This window comes from Eptatretus burgeri, chromosome 3, assembly GCF_056783735.1.
Source record: "Eptatretus burgeri isolate ZD-2024b chromosome 3, Ebu_testis_v1, whole genome shotgun sequence".
Lineage (NCBI taxonomy): Eukaryota > Metazoa > Chordata > Myxini > Myxiniformes > Myxinidae > Eptatretus > Eptatretus burgeri.
The window spans coordinates 46,025,749-46,039,902 of record NC_140963.1 but is presented as its reverse complement, the minus strand read 5'-3'; the positions used below and the strand labels follow the sequence as shown (position 1 = coordinate 46,039,902).

At 42.3% G+C, this 14,154-nt stretch overlaps 1 protein-coding gene across 1 annotated transcript in view; it reads right to left on the bottom strand.

Annotated features, from left to right (window-relative positions):
- Positions 1-14,154, bottom strand: part of LOC147029798 (thrombospondin type-1 domain-containing protein 7A-like) — an 879,531-nt gene that overhangs the window by 95,187 nt on the left and 770,190 nt on the right. Inside the window, exon 14 of the mRNA XM_085872138.1 lies at positions 3,479-3,582. Within this exon, the coding sequence (XP_085728264.1) occupies positions 3,479-3,582 (104 nt within the window). The remainder of the gene's footprint in view (positions 1-3,478; positions 3,583-14,154) is intronic.

Here is a 14,154-nt window from a genome sequence, read left to right as displayed (position 1 = left end):
TCGTGCTCCATCATTCTGAGCGAGTTGTTCGTGCTCCATCATTCTGAGCGAGTTGTTCATGCTCCCTTATTCTGAGCGAGTTGTTCGTGCTCCGTCATTCTAAGTGAGTTGTTCGTGCTCCATCATTCTGAGCGAGTTGTTCATGCTCCCTTATTCTGAGCGAGTTGTTCATGCTCCGTCATTCTGAGTGAGTTGTTCGTGCTCCATCATTCTGAGCGAGTTGCTCGTGCTCTGTCATTCTGAGTGAGTTGTCCGTGCTCCATCATTCTGAGCAACATCTGGCTCTGGAGGAGGAGCGCATCAAAGAGGAATCAGAATCAAGTCCTGCCGAGGTTGTGCCTGTTAAAACCCTCACAACAAAGGTCATAGCTAAAGGTTTCAAATTGGTCGATGAAGCCATGGCCATCTTTGATGAACACGATCCTGACTGCATTAGAACTTCCAAGGTGCGGAGTGAGATAGAGAATGTCCTATCTTATTTCAAGGAGGATTATGAACAGAAAATGAAGGCAGCCACTCATGTCTCCATTATGAAGTTCTTCAAAAAAGATCCCAAGCGAATCAACCTCCATTTCATCTTATGAGCCTTTAACCTCAATTGGACACCCTGCCACACCTCAATAAGCCTGCCTCAAGCAATATGTACTGTATCCAACCCCAATCCTGGTAAAAGTTATATAAAAACGTAATTCATTTTAATGTTTTAATTTGTTATATGTTATAGTTATGTATTGTTTACTGCTTTTTTGAGGTTTTTATGGAGGTCTTCAACCTTAAAAGGTTAAAATCTTCACCATTTGGAACATAACCCCCATTTTTACATGTTAAAAATTGCCACATAACACATTTTGAGATAACATCGTGTTTCGCAGGAATGCATCCCCCACATTATATGAGGGTCACCTGTATCGAAGATTGTAATTGTGTCATCTGATATGTGGCTGACAGTATTATACTGATACTTCTACGTATAAATACTGTTGTCCAATTACTACCCTTGCTCGAGGAGAGGGTATTACATTTTGGTCTGTGTGTTTGTCTGTTTGTCCGCCTAGAATGTGAGTATGTGCATTAATTATATTAGACCATTTAGAATCCTAAGACCCTTTACAACCCTCAGTTCATTAAGACTGGAAAGACCTTGAAGACCCAAAGACATCTAAACTCTAAAGACCCCAAAGACTCCTCGAACCCTTTTCGACCCCGAAAACCCTATAAACCACTAATACTCTTTAAACCCTTTAGTAGATCCTGCTAATACACCATGACACCCTTTATAACCTTAGATCTCTTAGACCCTTTACATCCTCTTGGACCCTTCAGAACCATAAATGGCCTGACTCCTTTTTACTCTTTAGACCTTCACACGTTTCACAACTTTTCATACCTTGTAGACCTCATTGACCTCAAGACCCTTTTTTATACGTTATAGGACCCTTTAGACCCCTTCAGACAATTCCAACCCTTTAAAATTTAAATTGCACCCTTCAGACCCCTTCAAACTTTTATGAACCTTTAGACACTTTAGACCCATTTAGACCTTTTCAGACCTTTCAACCTTAACAAATTTTCAGACCTTTGACCTTGACAGATTTACAACGAGACCATTTAGACCTTTAATTTGCAGTCAATGACTTTTAATTTAATACATCCTTCAATTTATTTTCCACACAAAATACATCACACAAAACAAGTCCTGCCGGGCGAGGGTCTGTAATCTCTGATTGTTCTTTCTTGTTGTATTTTCTTTTCTTCATTATATTTGTACAAAATTATAACCACCATCTATATTCATAGAAGAGCAATGTGGCAGATTGCGCAAGGGCAACAATTATATGTACTTGGTAAATATGAGCAGCGCATCAGTTCAATGGTATTGTAGCATCGACGGCTCAACCAACGTCGAGCTTGTCGCGGCGGGAGGTTAAAATCCCGTGATGTTCCTCGTGGCTTCACTAACCTTGGAGACATTCCGAATTAATGGCAGACAATGTGTGCGCGGGTCATGAGGAGAGACACGAAAACCTTAAAGCTTTCAAAACCAACGGGTATATTCCCGAAACAACAATTTTTAAAAAGGAACCAGGGATGGTGATTGTGAGGAGACGACGGGATAAGGAAGAAAGGGGGAACACCGAATCGATAATAAATAATTATATACAATGTGAATAAAAATAAATCGAAAGAAATCTAAGGCTACACACACCAGACTCAGCACTGATGGGGAAAGGGACAAAAACCGGGGGACTCAGCTCTGGTGGTAGTGGGGATGAGCAAGCAATGAGGGGGATGAGAAGGACGACAGGCAGGATGATGGGTGAAAGGTAGCGGGCAGACGAAACCGGGCACAGTGGGAAGAAAATGGGCAGAGGCAGGCAGGCAGGATGGACAGGCACAGGTCGAAGACAGGTAGGCAGGATGACCTCCTCAGAGAAAGCTTTCCTCTTTTTACTCCTCACACGTCAATCGTTCTCTCCTCAGGCTTGCACAAAAACAAACTCCCAACCACGTTCTCCTCAGACAACCACCCGATTTGGCTCCTCCCTCTTCTCCCGGGGAAACGCTCCACCCCTCCGAGGCGATCCACAGCCCCGCCCCACCCTGGGAGGTGTCAAACGCTCATCCTCTCACTCTTTTGCTGAGTCTCCCAGCACCCCCCAGTTGAGGTTGACATCGAGGTTATTCCTTAAACATAATTCTGAACTATTACCATGCACCACCCCCCTGTGTGGTGCACATTCAAAGGAGACCATTCTCAAGCTAACGTTTCCCTACTTAATACATCGAGATGGGCTAACTACTCATACATGAACCACGCTACTCCATACATTCCTATCTGCTTTCTGGGAATATCTAAACCCCCACCCCCACAAACGTGATGGCACCTACCAGCACAATGCTCAGAGCTTGGTGCTCCCTACCATAAGACATAGCATGGCACACATTCTTCACAGCTCAGAGACAGTCAAAGAGCCACACGAGCACAGATGCTGGAAACCGTTCCAACAGTTTTAATGAATGATTCAAAGTTTTGTCATGAGCATGTTCTAAAACACATGGCTAATTTCTCATAACGTGTGCAGCTTAGACATTCATGTGAATTGATCCTTTGTAGTTCTTGAGTACCCTGCCCTGAAACAATACCTGCACAGTTTGCTCGACTTGATTTACGTGCGAATACAAAGTATTATGAATGATAATCCAGAAAAAAGTGCCTGATAACTGGTGGTTGTGACAATGAAGCATGAGAAATGACCATTGCAGAGAGCAAGGAAACACGAAATAGATGGAGGGAGACGATTTAAGAAAGAAATTATTCATAATTTCAAAAGATTAATGGTTGATAAATGACAGCTCATATGTACTAGATTATCTTTATGCTGAGGTTCCAATTATGGAAAGTGAACAGAGCATGCCAGCATATTTTCCACCGTCTGGGTTTTCGAGGCAGGAGTGAAATTATGTGAAATTCACATACCTCGAATCTGTAGGCCGTGTCCACAGGTCTCACCATCTCCCTCAATGCCTTTGTGAATGGCCTGTGGAGCCAAATGGCAAGTACGCCAACGATGAGTTTGCCATCTGCCACGAGTTAAAGGAAGGTGAATGAAGAGAGAACTCTTTTAATGAAGGTAATTCACAAATAATGGGAAGGGTGTAACTTTTACAGCACCCGATAAGTGCGAAGCGATTCACGAATTGCTCAAGATGTTATACACCTTGCTGCTTTGTGAACCTATTGCAATCACAATTTTGTATGTAGGTGTGTGTGTGTTTTGTTAAACGACTTTCAAACACAGGATATTACCTTTAATAGGCAGCTAAGTAGGTTTATAATGCAAGGTATGAATTTAAATAAAATGATGTGACAAACATGTGAGATTCAACAGCAATATTATACTGTCGGACCCCATTATTTGCGGATTCGTAATTCGCGGACCCTGCATATTCACAATTTACAAAATGTGACATGCTTCGAAATTTGCGGCCCTGTGCTTCACATAGGCGCAGTTATTTTTTCACGTTTCGCGGGTTTTTTCCCGACATTTTTGCATTGTTTTCCATGCGTATTCACGGTTTTTTATGGATTTTTTGATTTTCCCTCATGAATCACGAACCGCCGGGAACCTATCCCCCCCCTTTTCCATTGAAACAATATGCTACTGAGACAAACCTTGCCAAATAAGCTGCGTCCCTTGTTCCTTCCTCGGTTGACGTGCAAAACGATCAGTCGCCTCCTGCTGGGACTGGAACAGAACTGCCTCCAGACACTTTGCAAAGCTCTATCTCCGGGTTTGCCGATCGTCTTTGTTTGTGAATTCCCCAGTGTGTCATGATGTTTGTCGAGTGGATAAGTCAGGAAAACGGTTAAGCCAAACGAGTTATCGTGGGCGTGGGAAAAATCATAACTGTATGATCTGTATCTAATAAATTGTTATAGTACGGTATTGCACATTAATTCTATAATTGCTAATTGCTGTTGAAATGTGTTTTTCTCCATATCAATCTCTCCTTCCCCATTTATCAAATATGATAACTTCAATAAACTTGTTTCAGCTGGTTCACAGTTCAACATTTGGCTATTAACCCCAGTGTGGTTAAAAAGCATGATTGAGGGAATTTGGTGTCATCACCTTACAGGAGGCTTTATAAAACTACTGCCATATTGTCAAAGCTGAAGCTTGGGCTTCCATCCTATTTTGACTGGCGATCTGAACAAAACGTCAGATTCTCGTGAGAGCTATTTGTATGCCCAAAACCGAAGTAAAGATCAATTTGGCTTTCCTGGCAGATGGCATACAGTCTCTTTTGATGATCAGTCACTAAATTGGTGATCATGTGGGTGGAGGATTTGCCCAGCGGTCTATCGTAACATCGGTCTGTCAGGATTGTGATTGGGACACTGGTCCGAATCCAGCGACCGTAGATAGATAGATAGATAGATATATATATATATATATATATATATATATATATATATATATATATATATATATATATATACAGTATATATTCAAGGAAAAAAGGAGATGAGACCATGTCTGCTATTGCTTGTTTCTTGCTAAATTAGCAGAGTAGATCTCATAACTTTTTGGTTGGATACGCCTTTTTCCCCATTTCAAATGTATCATCTCGACCGCCACAATCTGATATCAAATATATAACAACATATATATATATATATATATATATATATATATATATATATATATATATATATATATATATATATATATATATATATATATATATATATATATATATATATATATATATATATGTGGGACCCGCTTAATAGAATCACTTTGGGCCGGACAAATTTGATTCTAATAAGCGGGTGATTCTAATATCCGAGTTCACCAGAGTTGTGGAGTATCAAGCAGATCAAATGTCGAGTACACATACGGAGACAAATACTCAGCATTTAGTTTGATTTATATGACACACTTGCTCAAAACAATGTAACTTACTACTGAAAATAAAACAATTACACGTACAGTACATATGTACTTTTCAAAGCAAAACAACATAGGTTTGTCGATGAGCCGACTCTGTAATGAAAAAATTGTCGATTGTTGCCTGCTTTAACGAGTCTGTGGCAATGGCGGTGACCTCCTTGTCAAGTTTGCGCAGGAAGGCCATGTCACTGAACCCATGTGATAGCAAACCAAGCCTGATTGTCTTAGCTGCAGACATCATTTCCTTGATGGTCGGGACAGAGATCTCCTCTTCCTCCTCTTCCTCCACTTTAGTGTCGGCGTCATAGTCTGCATCAGTAGCAATTCCCATTTCGCGTTCGACTGCCGAAACGATGGCTTCGTCTGTGACATCATCGTCTGTGGTTTGGAGAGTGGCGTCCATGTTGACGAAGTCCTGCCATTGGTCGGGATCCATTTGAAGAGGGTTGGCGAACTCGTCGTCGTCATTGCTCTCGACCCTTTCGCCTTCGCTTGCCGCTCCGATGAAAATTCCTCCTTTGCGCCAGCAGTTCACTATGCCGGTAGTCTTCACATCATTCCATGCTTTTCGTAGCATGGCACGGCGGTAATGAGCTTTGAATGAACGGATAATTCCCTGATCTAACGGTTGAAGAACAGAGGTTGTGTTCGGCGGGAGAAATGCCACAGTAATTTTCGACAGTTGAAGTGATTGGGGATGTGCCGGACAGTTGTCGATGAGAAGCAACGCTTTCTGGTCATGACGCCAAAGCTCGCGATTCCACTCATCGAGCCATTCAGTGAAGAGGAAACCTGTCATCCATGCGGAGGAATTGGCTCTGTAGCGAACTGGAATTGTTTTGAGGCCTTTGAAACACCGTGGATTCTTGCTTTTACCAATACCGAAAGGAGGACACTTAGCACCAGTCATCGAGCAGCAAAAAAGCACCATGATTCTTTCCTTTGGCTTTTTCCCACCGCAGTGCTGATCTCCCTTGAAGAGGAACGTTCCGTCTGTTAAGGCCCGAAAATACAACCCGGTTTCGTCAGCATTCCAGATCTCATCAGCCGTGAAGCCTTCTACGAGATCCGGAAACACGTGGTCCAGCCATTGTTGTTTCCCTCCTACGTCAGCCGCCGCTGCCTCTCCGTGAAGTTTCTTGTGGACGATTCCATGTCTTTTCTTGAACCGGTCAATCCAGCCGTTTGTCGCACTGAACTTCTTGTTGTTGAACTTTTCCGCGAACTGAGCCGCTTTCTCCCGCATCAGAGGTCCAGAAAGCGGTGCTTCCTTTTCTCTAGAAGTTTGAATCCACTTGACCATTGCTGATTTGACATCGGGTGCGTTGCCGCTTCGCTTGCGTTTCTGAGAAGAAGACGAATCCACTTGACCTTTCAGAATGGCCTCTCGATCTTTCAGAATCTTGCATAGGATCGGCTGGTTAATTTCCAACTTGTCTGCAGCTTCTCGTTGGCTCATTCTGGGCAAAGCGTCATAGTCCCTCAGGATTTGTGCTTTATCAATGTTTGAACGATCCGTCCGCTTTCGTTTTCTGTCCATCGTGGAAATGACGACACGCCTAGTGCTTAGACTGCAGCTGTCAGCCGTCTGCCTATCTGTACAATGACTACCGAAATCACTGTAGTGGCATAGCGTTATTTTTAGCGTGACGTCAGCTGCCTGGTGGCAAAAGTTGGAACTGTGCGGCCAGTCGGCGCTGAACTGTCGAAGTGGATGGCCAGCAGCTGATTCTATTAAGCGGGTTTTTGATTCTAATAAACGGGAAAAATTGTGTACATTTAGATACAATGGAATCGGTCTCAACGATTTTGATTCTATAATACGGGTGATTCTATTAACCGTGATTCTATTAAGCGGGTCCCACTGTATATATATATATATATATATATATATATATATATATATATATATATATATATATATATATATATATATATATATATATATATATATATATATATATCAAGACCAACTACATCTCTCCCCATAACTGGAGGGAATATCATATCGAATCAGCACTCACCTAATCAATTACCCGAGATGCTTAGGATTTCCATAAATTAACCCCCATACTCTTACAGCCAAAGACAGCTGCGTAAATCAACCAAGAAAAGCGACACAAGATCAGCCCTTTGTTGTTTTATACCCTACCTGGGTTCCTCTGCAGCTGCAGACATTCACAAGTAGCATACACAGAAAAATGAGAATCCCAATGCTTCGTGCCCTCTCAGTTGTCAGACCAGTTTCATTACTTGTTTGAGATTCATCAGCGACAGCATAAACAGAAACACGCACCACTGAGGCTCCCAAGCAGGAACCACTCGCAATGCCACAGGGTGGTGTATGAGACTGCTTCAATTGCGCTAAACTTCCTGAAATTTTTTTAACTATCTTGAAAATCATTATTTTATTTAAAATGAAGTAGACACCAGAACACTGCATGGGGTATCATGTTCTATGACCTCTCTAATTTTTTTGTGTTTTTCTTTTTTTCTGTAAATGAAAATATACACAAATAAATGTTGGTGGATGCAGGCTCACTTTGCTCACGGTGACCCAAGACAATGGAGCTTACAATTGAACTAGTTACAAGGCAATGCTTACAAGGACCTCCTCCGCCTCTTATTTTATAACCATTGGCATATTTACATTAAAAATTACGATAGCTGCAAACTTTTAAATTCAGAGCTCATTCTAATCATCAATTATTAATTTACTTCAGTGTAATATATGTATGTATGTTTGTTTGTTTGTTTGTATGTATGTATATACAGTCATGCGACGCATTACGACGTTTCAGTCAACGACGGACCGCATATACGACGGTGGTCCCATAAGATTTCAATGAAGCTGAAAAATTCCTATCGCCGAGTGATGTCGGAGTGCTGCCAGTCGTATACAAGTAAAGCATAGCACATACAATTATGTACAGTACATAATGCTTGATAATGATAATAAACAACTATGTTACTGGTTTATGTATTTACTATACTGTACTTTTTATCGTTATTTTAGAGTGTACTCTTTCGAGTTATAAAAAAGGTAACTGCAAAACAGTATGCCGTGTTACGCAGCAGCCTCATACATCTCGTGTTTACCGTGTCTCTTGATTGCATCATTTTTGCATGTGCTTGATTTAGTCTCATGTTGTTCTGTTCATCATGGCCCCTAAGCATTCGTCAAAAAGTTTTAAAAAACTTTTTTAAGTTTATAAAGTAAAAAAAGTTACAGGAAGCTAAGGTTAATTTATTATTGAAGAAAGAAAAATATTTTTAAATAAATTTAGTGTAGCCTAAGTGTACAGTGTTTATAAAATCTACAGTAGTGTACAGTAATGTCCTAGGCCTTCACATTCACTCACCACTCACTCACTGACTCACCCAGAGCAACTTCCAGTCCGCAAGCTCAATTCATGGTAAGTGCCCTATACAGGTGTACCTTTAAAAAATCTTTTATACCGTATTTTTACTGTACCTTTTCTATGTTTAGATATGTTTCGATACACAAATACTTTCCATTGTGTTACAATTCCCTACAGTATTTGGTACAGTAACTTGCTGTAAAGGTTTGTAGGTTAGGAGCAATAGGCTATACCATATAGCCTAGGTGTGTAGTCGGCAATACCATCTCAGTTTGTGTAAGTACACTCTATGATGTTCAGACAATGACGAAATCGCTTAACGACGCATTTCTCAGAATGTATCCCCGTCGTTAACTGGCACATGACTATATATATATATATATATATATATATATATATATATATATATATATATATATATATATATATATATATATATATATATATATATATATATATATATATGTTGTTGTGGTTCTGCAAAACCGCATGCCTCAAAGGCAATGGCACCCAACATACAGTGATCCACAGGCAGTTATTTTGTTCGTCTTCGTGTAGTCAGATATTCCCCTCATGTATAATGGGTAAACAGGAAAAAGTGCGTTGTGTGGGTCTAATAGCTTGGTCTAATAATTATATGTCTATCTTCTTTTCAATCCTGACTTCCATTGAAAACGCTTTCCTTTTATTCATGATACAAATCGAAGCAGGTACCGCATCCAGGCAGCCTCCCGATGAGAGACTCACCAGCAACACTGTACAGGATGCGCATGGCGTGCCCTTTGATTCGAATCTGCATGCTGATTTACAACGGTATCTCACCTTGCTCAACCTTCGCTCGCCAAAAGCTCACCACCAAAACCACCAACATCTCCCGCACACAGGAAAAATCACCCCGTGCCTCCATGCACCTCCGCATCAATGTAAGTTTTCACTATTGTTGAGACCTTATATACTATGAGTACTGTATCTCTGATTTTCCAAGGAAAGACGAGATGGAGGATGCCCAGGCAGAGAACTGGTCTTGGAGGCCAGCTTTGCAATATGGGTGGACCAGGAGAGGTTCAAGAGGCTGGTGCTAATTCTCAGAAGTTCAAGAGGCTGAACTTTTTCTCAGTGGCTGACCAAGGAAATAGATAGGTGGGTTCATTTTATGATCCTTCTGAGGTGACAGCTCGGGTGAGACTGTGAGATTTCCAGTAATGAAAGACATGCTCCATTAATTTGACCAGCATCTGATCATTTTCAGTTCAGCAGAGAGTGACACAGTTGCAGTTTGCCAAGCAGTTGGATATGGGGATTGTCTGACTTAATATGGAGACAACTCCAAAAGGGAAGAAATGGTTTACAGAGCATCAAGGTAATTTAGGTAGATGAGGAACAAGGTTAGGGCCAAAATATTGCTCTGGAGCAGTCCAGCCTGCACTGGGGTTGACTGCAGCTTGTTGACTGGGTGACGAAGCAGCCTTGTATACCACAAGCTAAGTGCTTGGCAAGCAAAGGAGGTTGCAAGATGATTGAATGTCTGACATATGTCTATGGAAACGGTCCTCACCTCATGCTAGAAATGTACTTGGCTCTCCAACCCTTACTGAGAGAGGAGCAGCAGTGCATGTCTGACATCGAGAGTGATTTTTACTGCCGTTCCAGCTGAGTCATCACACGGATTTGTCACCATGTACCAGAAATGCTAAAATTCCACTCTGGTGGTTAACTATAAAATTTTAGAACAATGCAGGGATAAACTAAAGTTTGTGAATCATTGATGAGAGATACTTTATGCAATGATATTTGTGACCATTGTTCACACAGAAATATATATGTATAATCAATAAATTGTGGATAATTTTGATGTTGTAAAGACAAGAGTTTTGTATCGACGAGTAACTGGAAAATCCGATGTTGAGCCAAATATTTTTCTATATTTTTTTGTATATATTGTCGAGGTTCGTAGAAGAGTTAACATAATAAGGGAAGCAGGAGACAAGATGGGTGGAGAGGGAAGCCCAAAACAGTGGGGAACAGAGACATTAGATCTATGAAAGGGAGAGGGGTGGGGTGGGGTACACATGGTAAACAAGATGGACACTACAGGGACTTTCAGGAAGGAAAGAAAGGAATTTGAAGGAGATGGGTTTGGGGTGGATTAACGGTGGAGAAAAGATCAAGGTTTTGGATGGGGGAAGATATAAGATGGTGGTTAACAGCTGTGTTGAAAACCTGGAGGGAGAAGTGGGATTGAAGAGAGTGTGTGAGTTTGTGCCAGAGGTGGGGGAAAAAAAGAGAAATGAAAGAGTGAAAGTGAGCAGTGATTCTTGATTTTGGCAATTTCACCAGAAGGGGTTTTTTGGCTGACCTTGAGCACCCTGTGGAGATATTAGGGGGAGGGGGGCAGAGCACAGACAGAGCAGGGGCGGGCAGGGCTGGAGAGGAGACGGTAGAAGACAGAAAGACCACTGACCTGCCTCCGGTGAGAGAGTGAGACAATATCTTCATCACGGGAGATACCAATGATCCTAAAAGCCTTTGTTTTCATAGCGTGAAGTCAAGGTAGGTGTGAGACAGGAGCAGCACCCCAAAGCGGAGAGCAGTACTCCATAAGGCTGTGAATGAAAGCTTTGTGTGTGGTTCGGAGCTCAGGTGTGCCAAGGAAGGACTTTACACGATGGAGGATGCCCAGTCGGCGACTGGCTTTGAAGGCCTGCTTGGAAATGTGAATTTCCCAGGAAAGATCATGGCAAATAGAGGCCCAAAAGCTTGAATGAGAGGACTTCTTCAAGGGAATTGTTGAGAAAATAGATGAAGGGGTTTTCCAGATGGTCCTTTCAGAGAGATATAGTGAGAGTGTGAGAATTGTCAAGATTGAAAGACATGTTGCAAGTGTTTCACCAGCTTGTGATTTTATCCAAGTTTGCAAAGAGTGAAGAAGCTGCTGCCTGCCGATTTGAGGGACGAGAGATGGTACGGCAGAGGGTGGAGTCATCAGCATAGAGATAAAGAGGATTTTTCCAGAGGGTTCGAGAGATCATTGATGGAAACCAGAAAAAGCACAGGACCCAGAACACTGCTTCAGTAACTCCAGCCTGGATGGGAAGAGATGAGAGAGCCATTAAGAGCCACGCGTTGACTGCGACAGGAGAGGAAGTCCGTGAGCCGTGAGTGGAGATTGCCTTGGGTACTACAAGAAGACAGTTTGCTGAGCAGTGTGGGATGCCAGACCGTATCAGAAGCTTGCGATATGTCAAGGGAGATGGCTCTGATCTCATGCTGGCATTGAAGACCTCCATCGATTGTTGGGAAAGCAGAAGCAGCATGTCCAGGGTTGATTGACCTGGTCTGAATCCAAATTGATGATCAGACATCAAGCCATTGGAGAAGAGGAAGGATTTAATGTCAGAATCGATGATGGATTCCATAACCTTGCTGATGATTGAGAGCAGGCTGATTGGTCTGTCGTTGCAGGGATCTGTTTTTGCACCTTTTTTATGCAGAGCGGTAATATTTACTGATTTCCAAGCAGATGGCAGATGACCTTGAATAAATGAGAGGGTGAATAGAACAGAGGGAGGGTGAGCAAGAGCAGCAGCGCAGGTTTTTAGGACACGAGGGCTGATGCCGTCTGGACTGGTTGCAGAATCAGTCGAGGTTTGACAGCAAGCTCTCCACCTTGTCAGGAGAAAAGGACACAGAGTCCAGGAACAGCTGGGTGCGACTGGGTAACGTTGGTACAGAAAGTGATGGGTTTCGGACACAAGATTTAGAAGGAAACATGGAGTTTAGGCATTCAGTCTTTTCATGCGCAGTGTCAGCTGTGCAGCTATTTGAGGTGAGGGAGGGGGTGGAGGGGGAACATACACAGGAAACAGACTTAACCAGATGCCACCAGGATTTGGGGGAGGGAGAAAGGTTTGAGAGTTTCGTCTTGAGATGAGAAAGATGTTGGTTCCTGGCTCTCCTGAGGGTGGACACAGACTTGTTCTGAGCTTTGTAGAAGGAACTGAAATTGCCTTCAGTTGGATTCTTACATTGTTAGAATAAAATATATAAATAAGTATACCGACTTTGGAAGCACATTGGGATGCAATGAATGCAAAACCTTGATGATGAGATTGAATGTTAACTAATGAAGGCTAATGGTGTATTTGATGCCTTGGAGAAACAGTATTTTCTTTCAGATAAAAATCAGTATTTATCAAATGGAAATTCTTACATCATGACTTTATCATTGTGAGACATGGGTTTTTTTTTTAATCGTCGGCACATCAAGCTGCTGGAGCATTTTGAAAAATGGTACCTCCATCATGTAATACATCCTGAATGTTTCAGTTACATATCTAATAATGAGATGATGGGGAAAGCTGAAAAAGTGAGCATTGAAGCTTTTTTAATATCTGCTCTGTTGTGATGGACTGGTCATTCGATCAGAATAAGTGATCGCAGATGCTGCATAGCGAATGCATTCCAAACCAGATATTGTTTGGTGAATTTATATGCAAACCAGTGCCTGAACCAGAATGTGCCATCCCACAATGGGTAAATGACAGTTAAGCGCTGCATTCTCTCATGGGCAGCTCCTTGCAGTTTCAAGGAAAGGGAACCAAAGGCCCCATGTTCATTCATGGCCAAGGCTAGACAAGAGATATGGCCAATCCATGAATGAGGTTCTGGCCACTGCATGTCATCAGCATGGCATGACCATTACAGGCAGCGAGTCGTGAATAACCTCTGAGATGTCTTATGAATATTCATCCTTTGGCTGTTCTGGAGCCACACACTTGTGTCCCATCACAGCCTTTAACATGGAAATTTTATTCAGCAAGTGCCACCTGTCTGTATTGACAGCAACAACCAAAGTGCTTTTAAGAAAAGCAGATGCACCGAAGATACTGCAAATTAGCGTTATTTCAAGAATACCTGACTGACAGCTACACCAAACATATTGTTACGGATTTGGAAACCATTTGCATTCAACATACAGGTCCCAAAAGTCAGTTATGTCGTTAAGTATGTGTGTAGTTAGAACCCCTCCTTTTGGTCTTGTGGGACGACAGGCTGTGCGTTGTGTTGGTTTAGGTAGGTTATATCTTCAAACCCCATATCCTCTAACGCCACATCCAGTGGACCATTCAGCCTGCTACTGAGCGGGCGCTTCGCTCTCCCAACCCGAAACCCCGCCCAGGAAGGGCATGCCGTGGAACCCTGTCCAATCAAGGCGGACACTGGCGCGTGCTTCACGGAGCTCTGCCCCGTATGAAGGCATTCTTTTTTTTCCCTCTCGTGGTATTTAAGAGAGGGGTGCATCTGAGGAAGGAGGAGGGGTGTGAGGGCTGTGT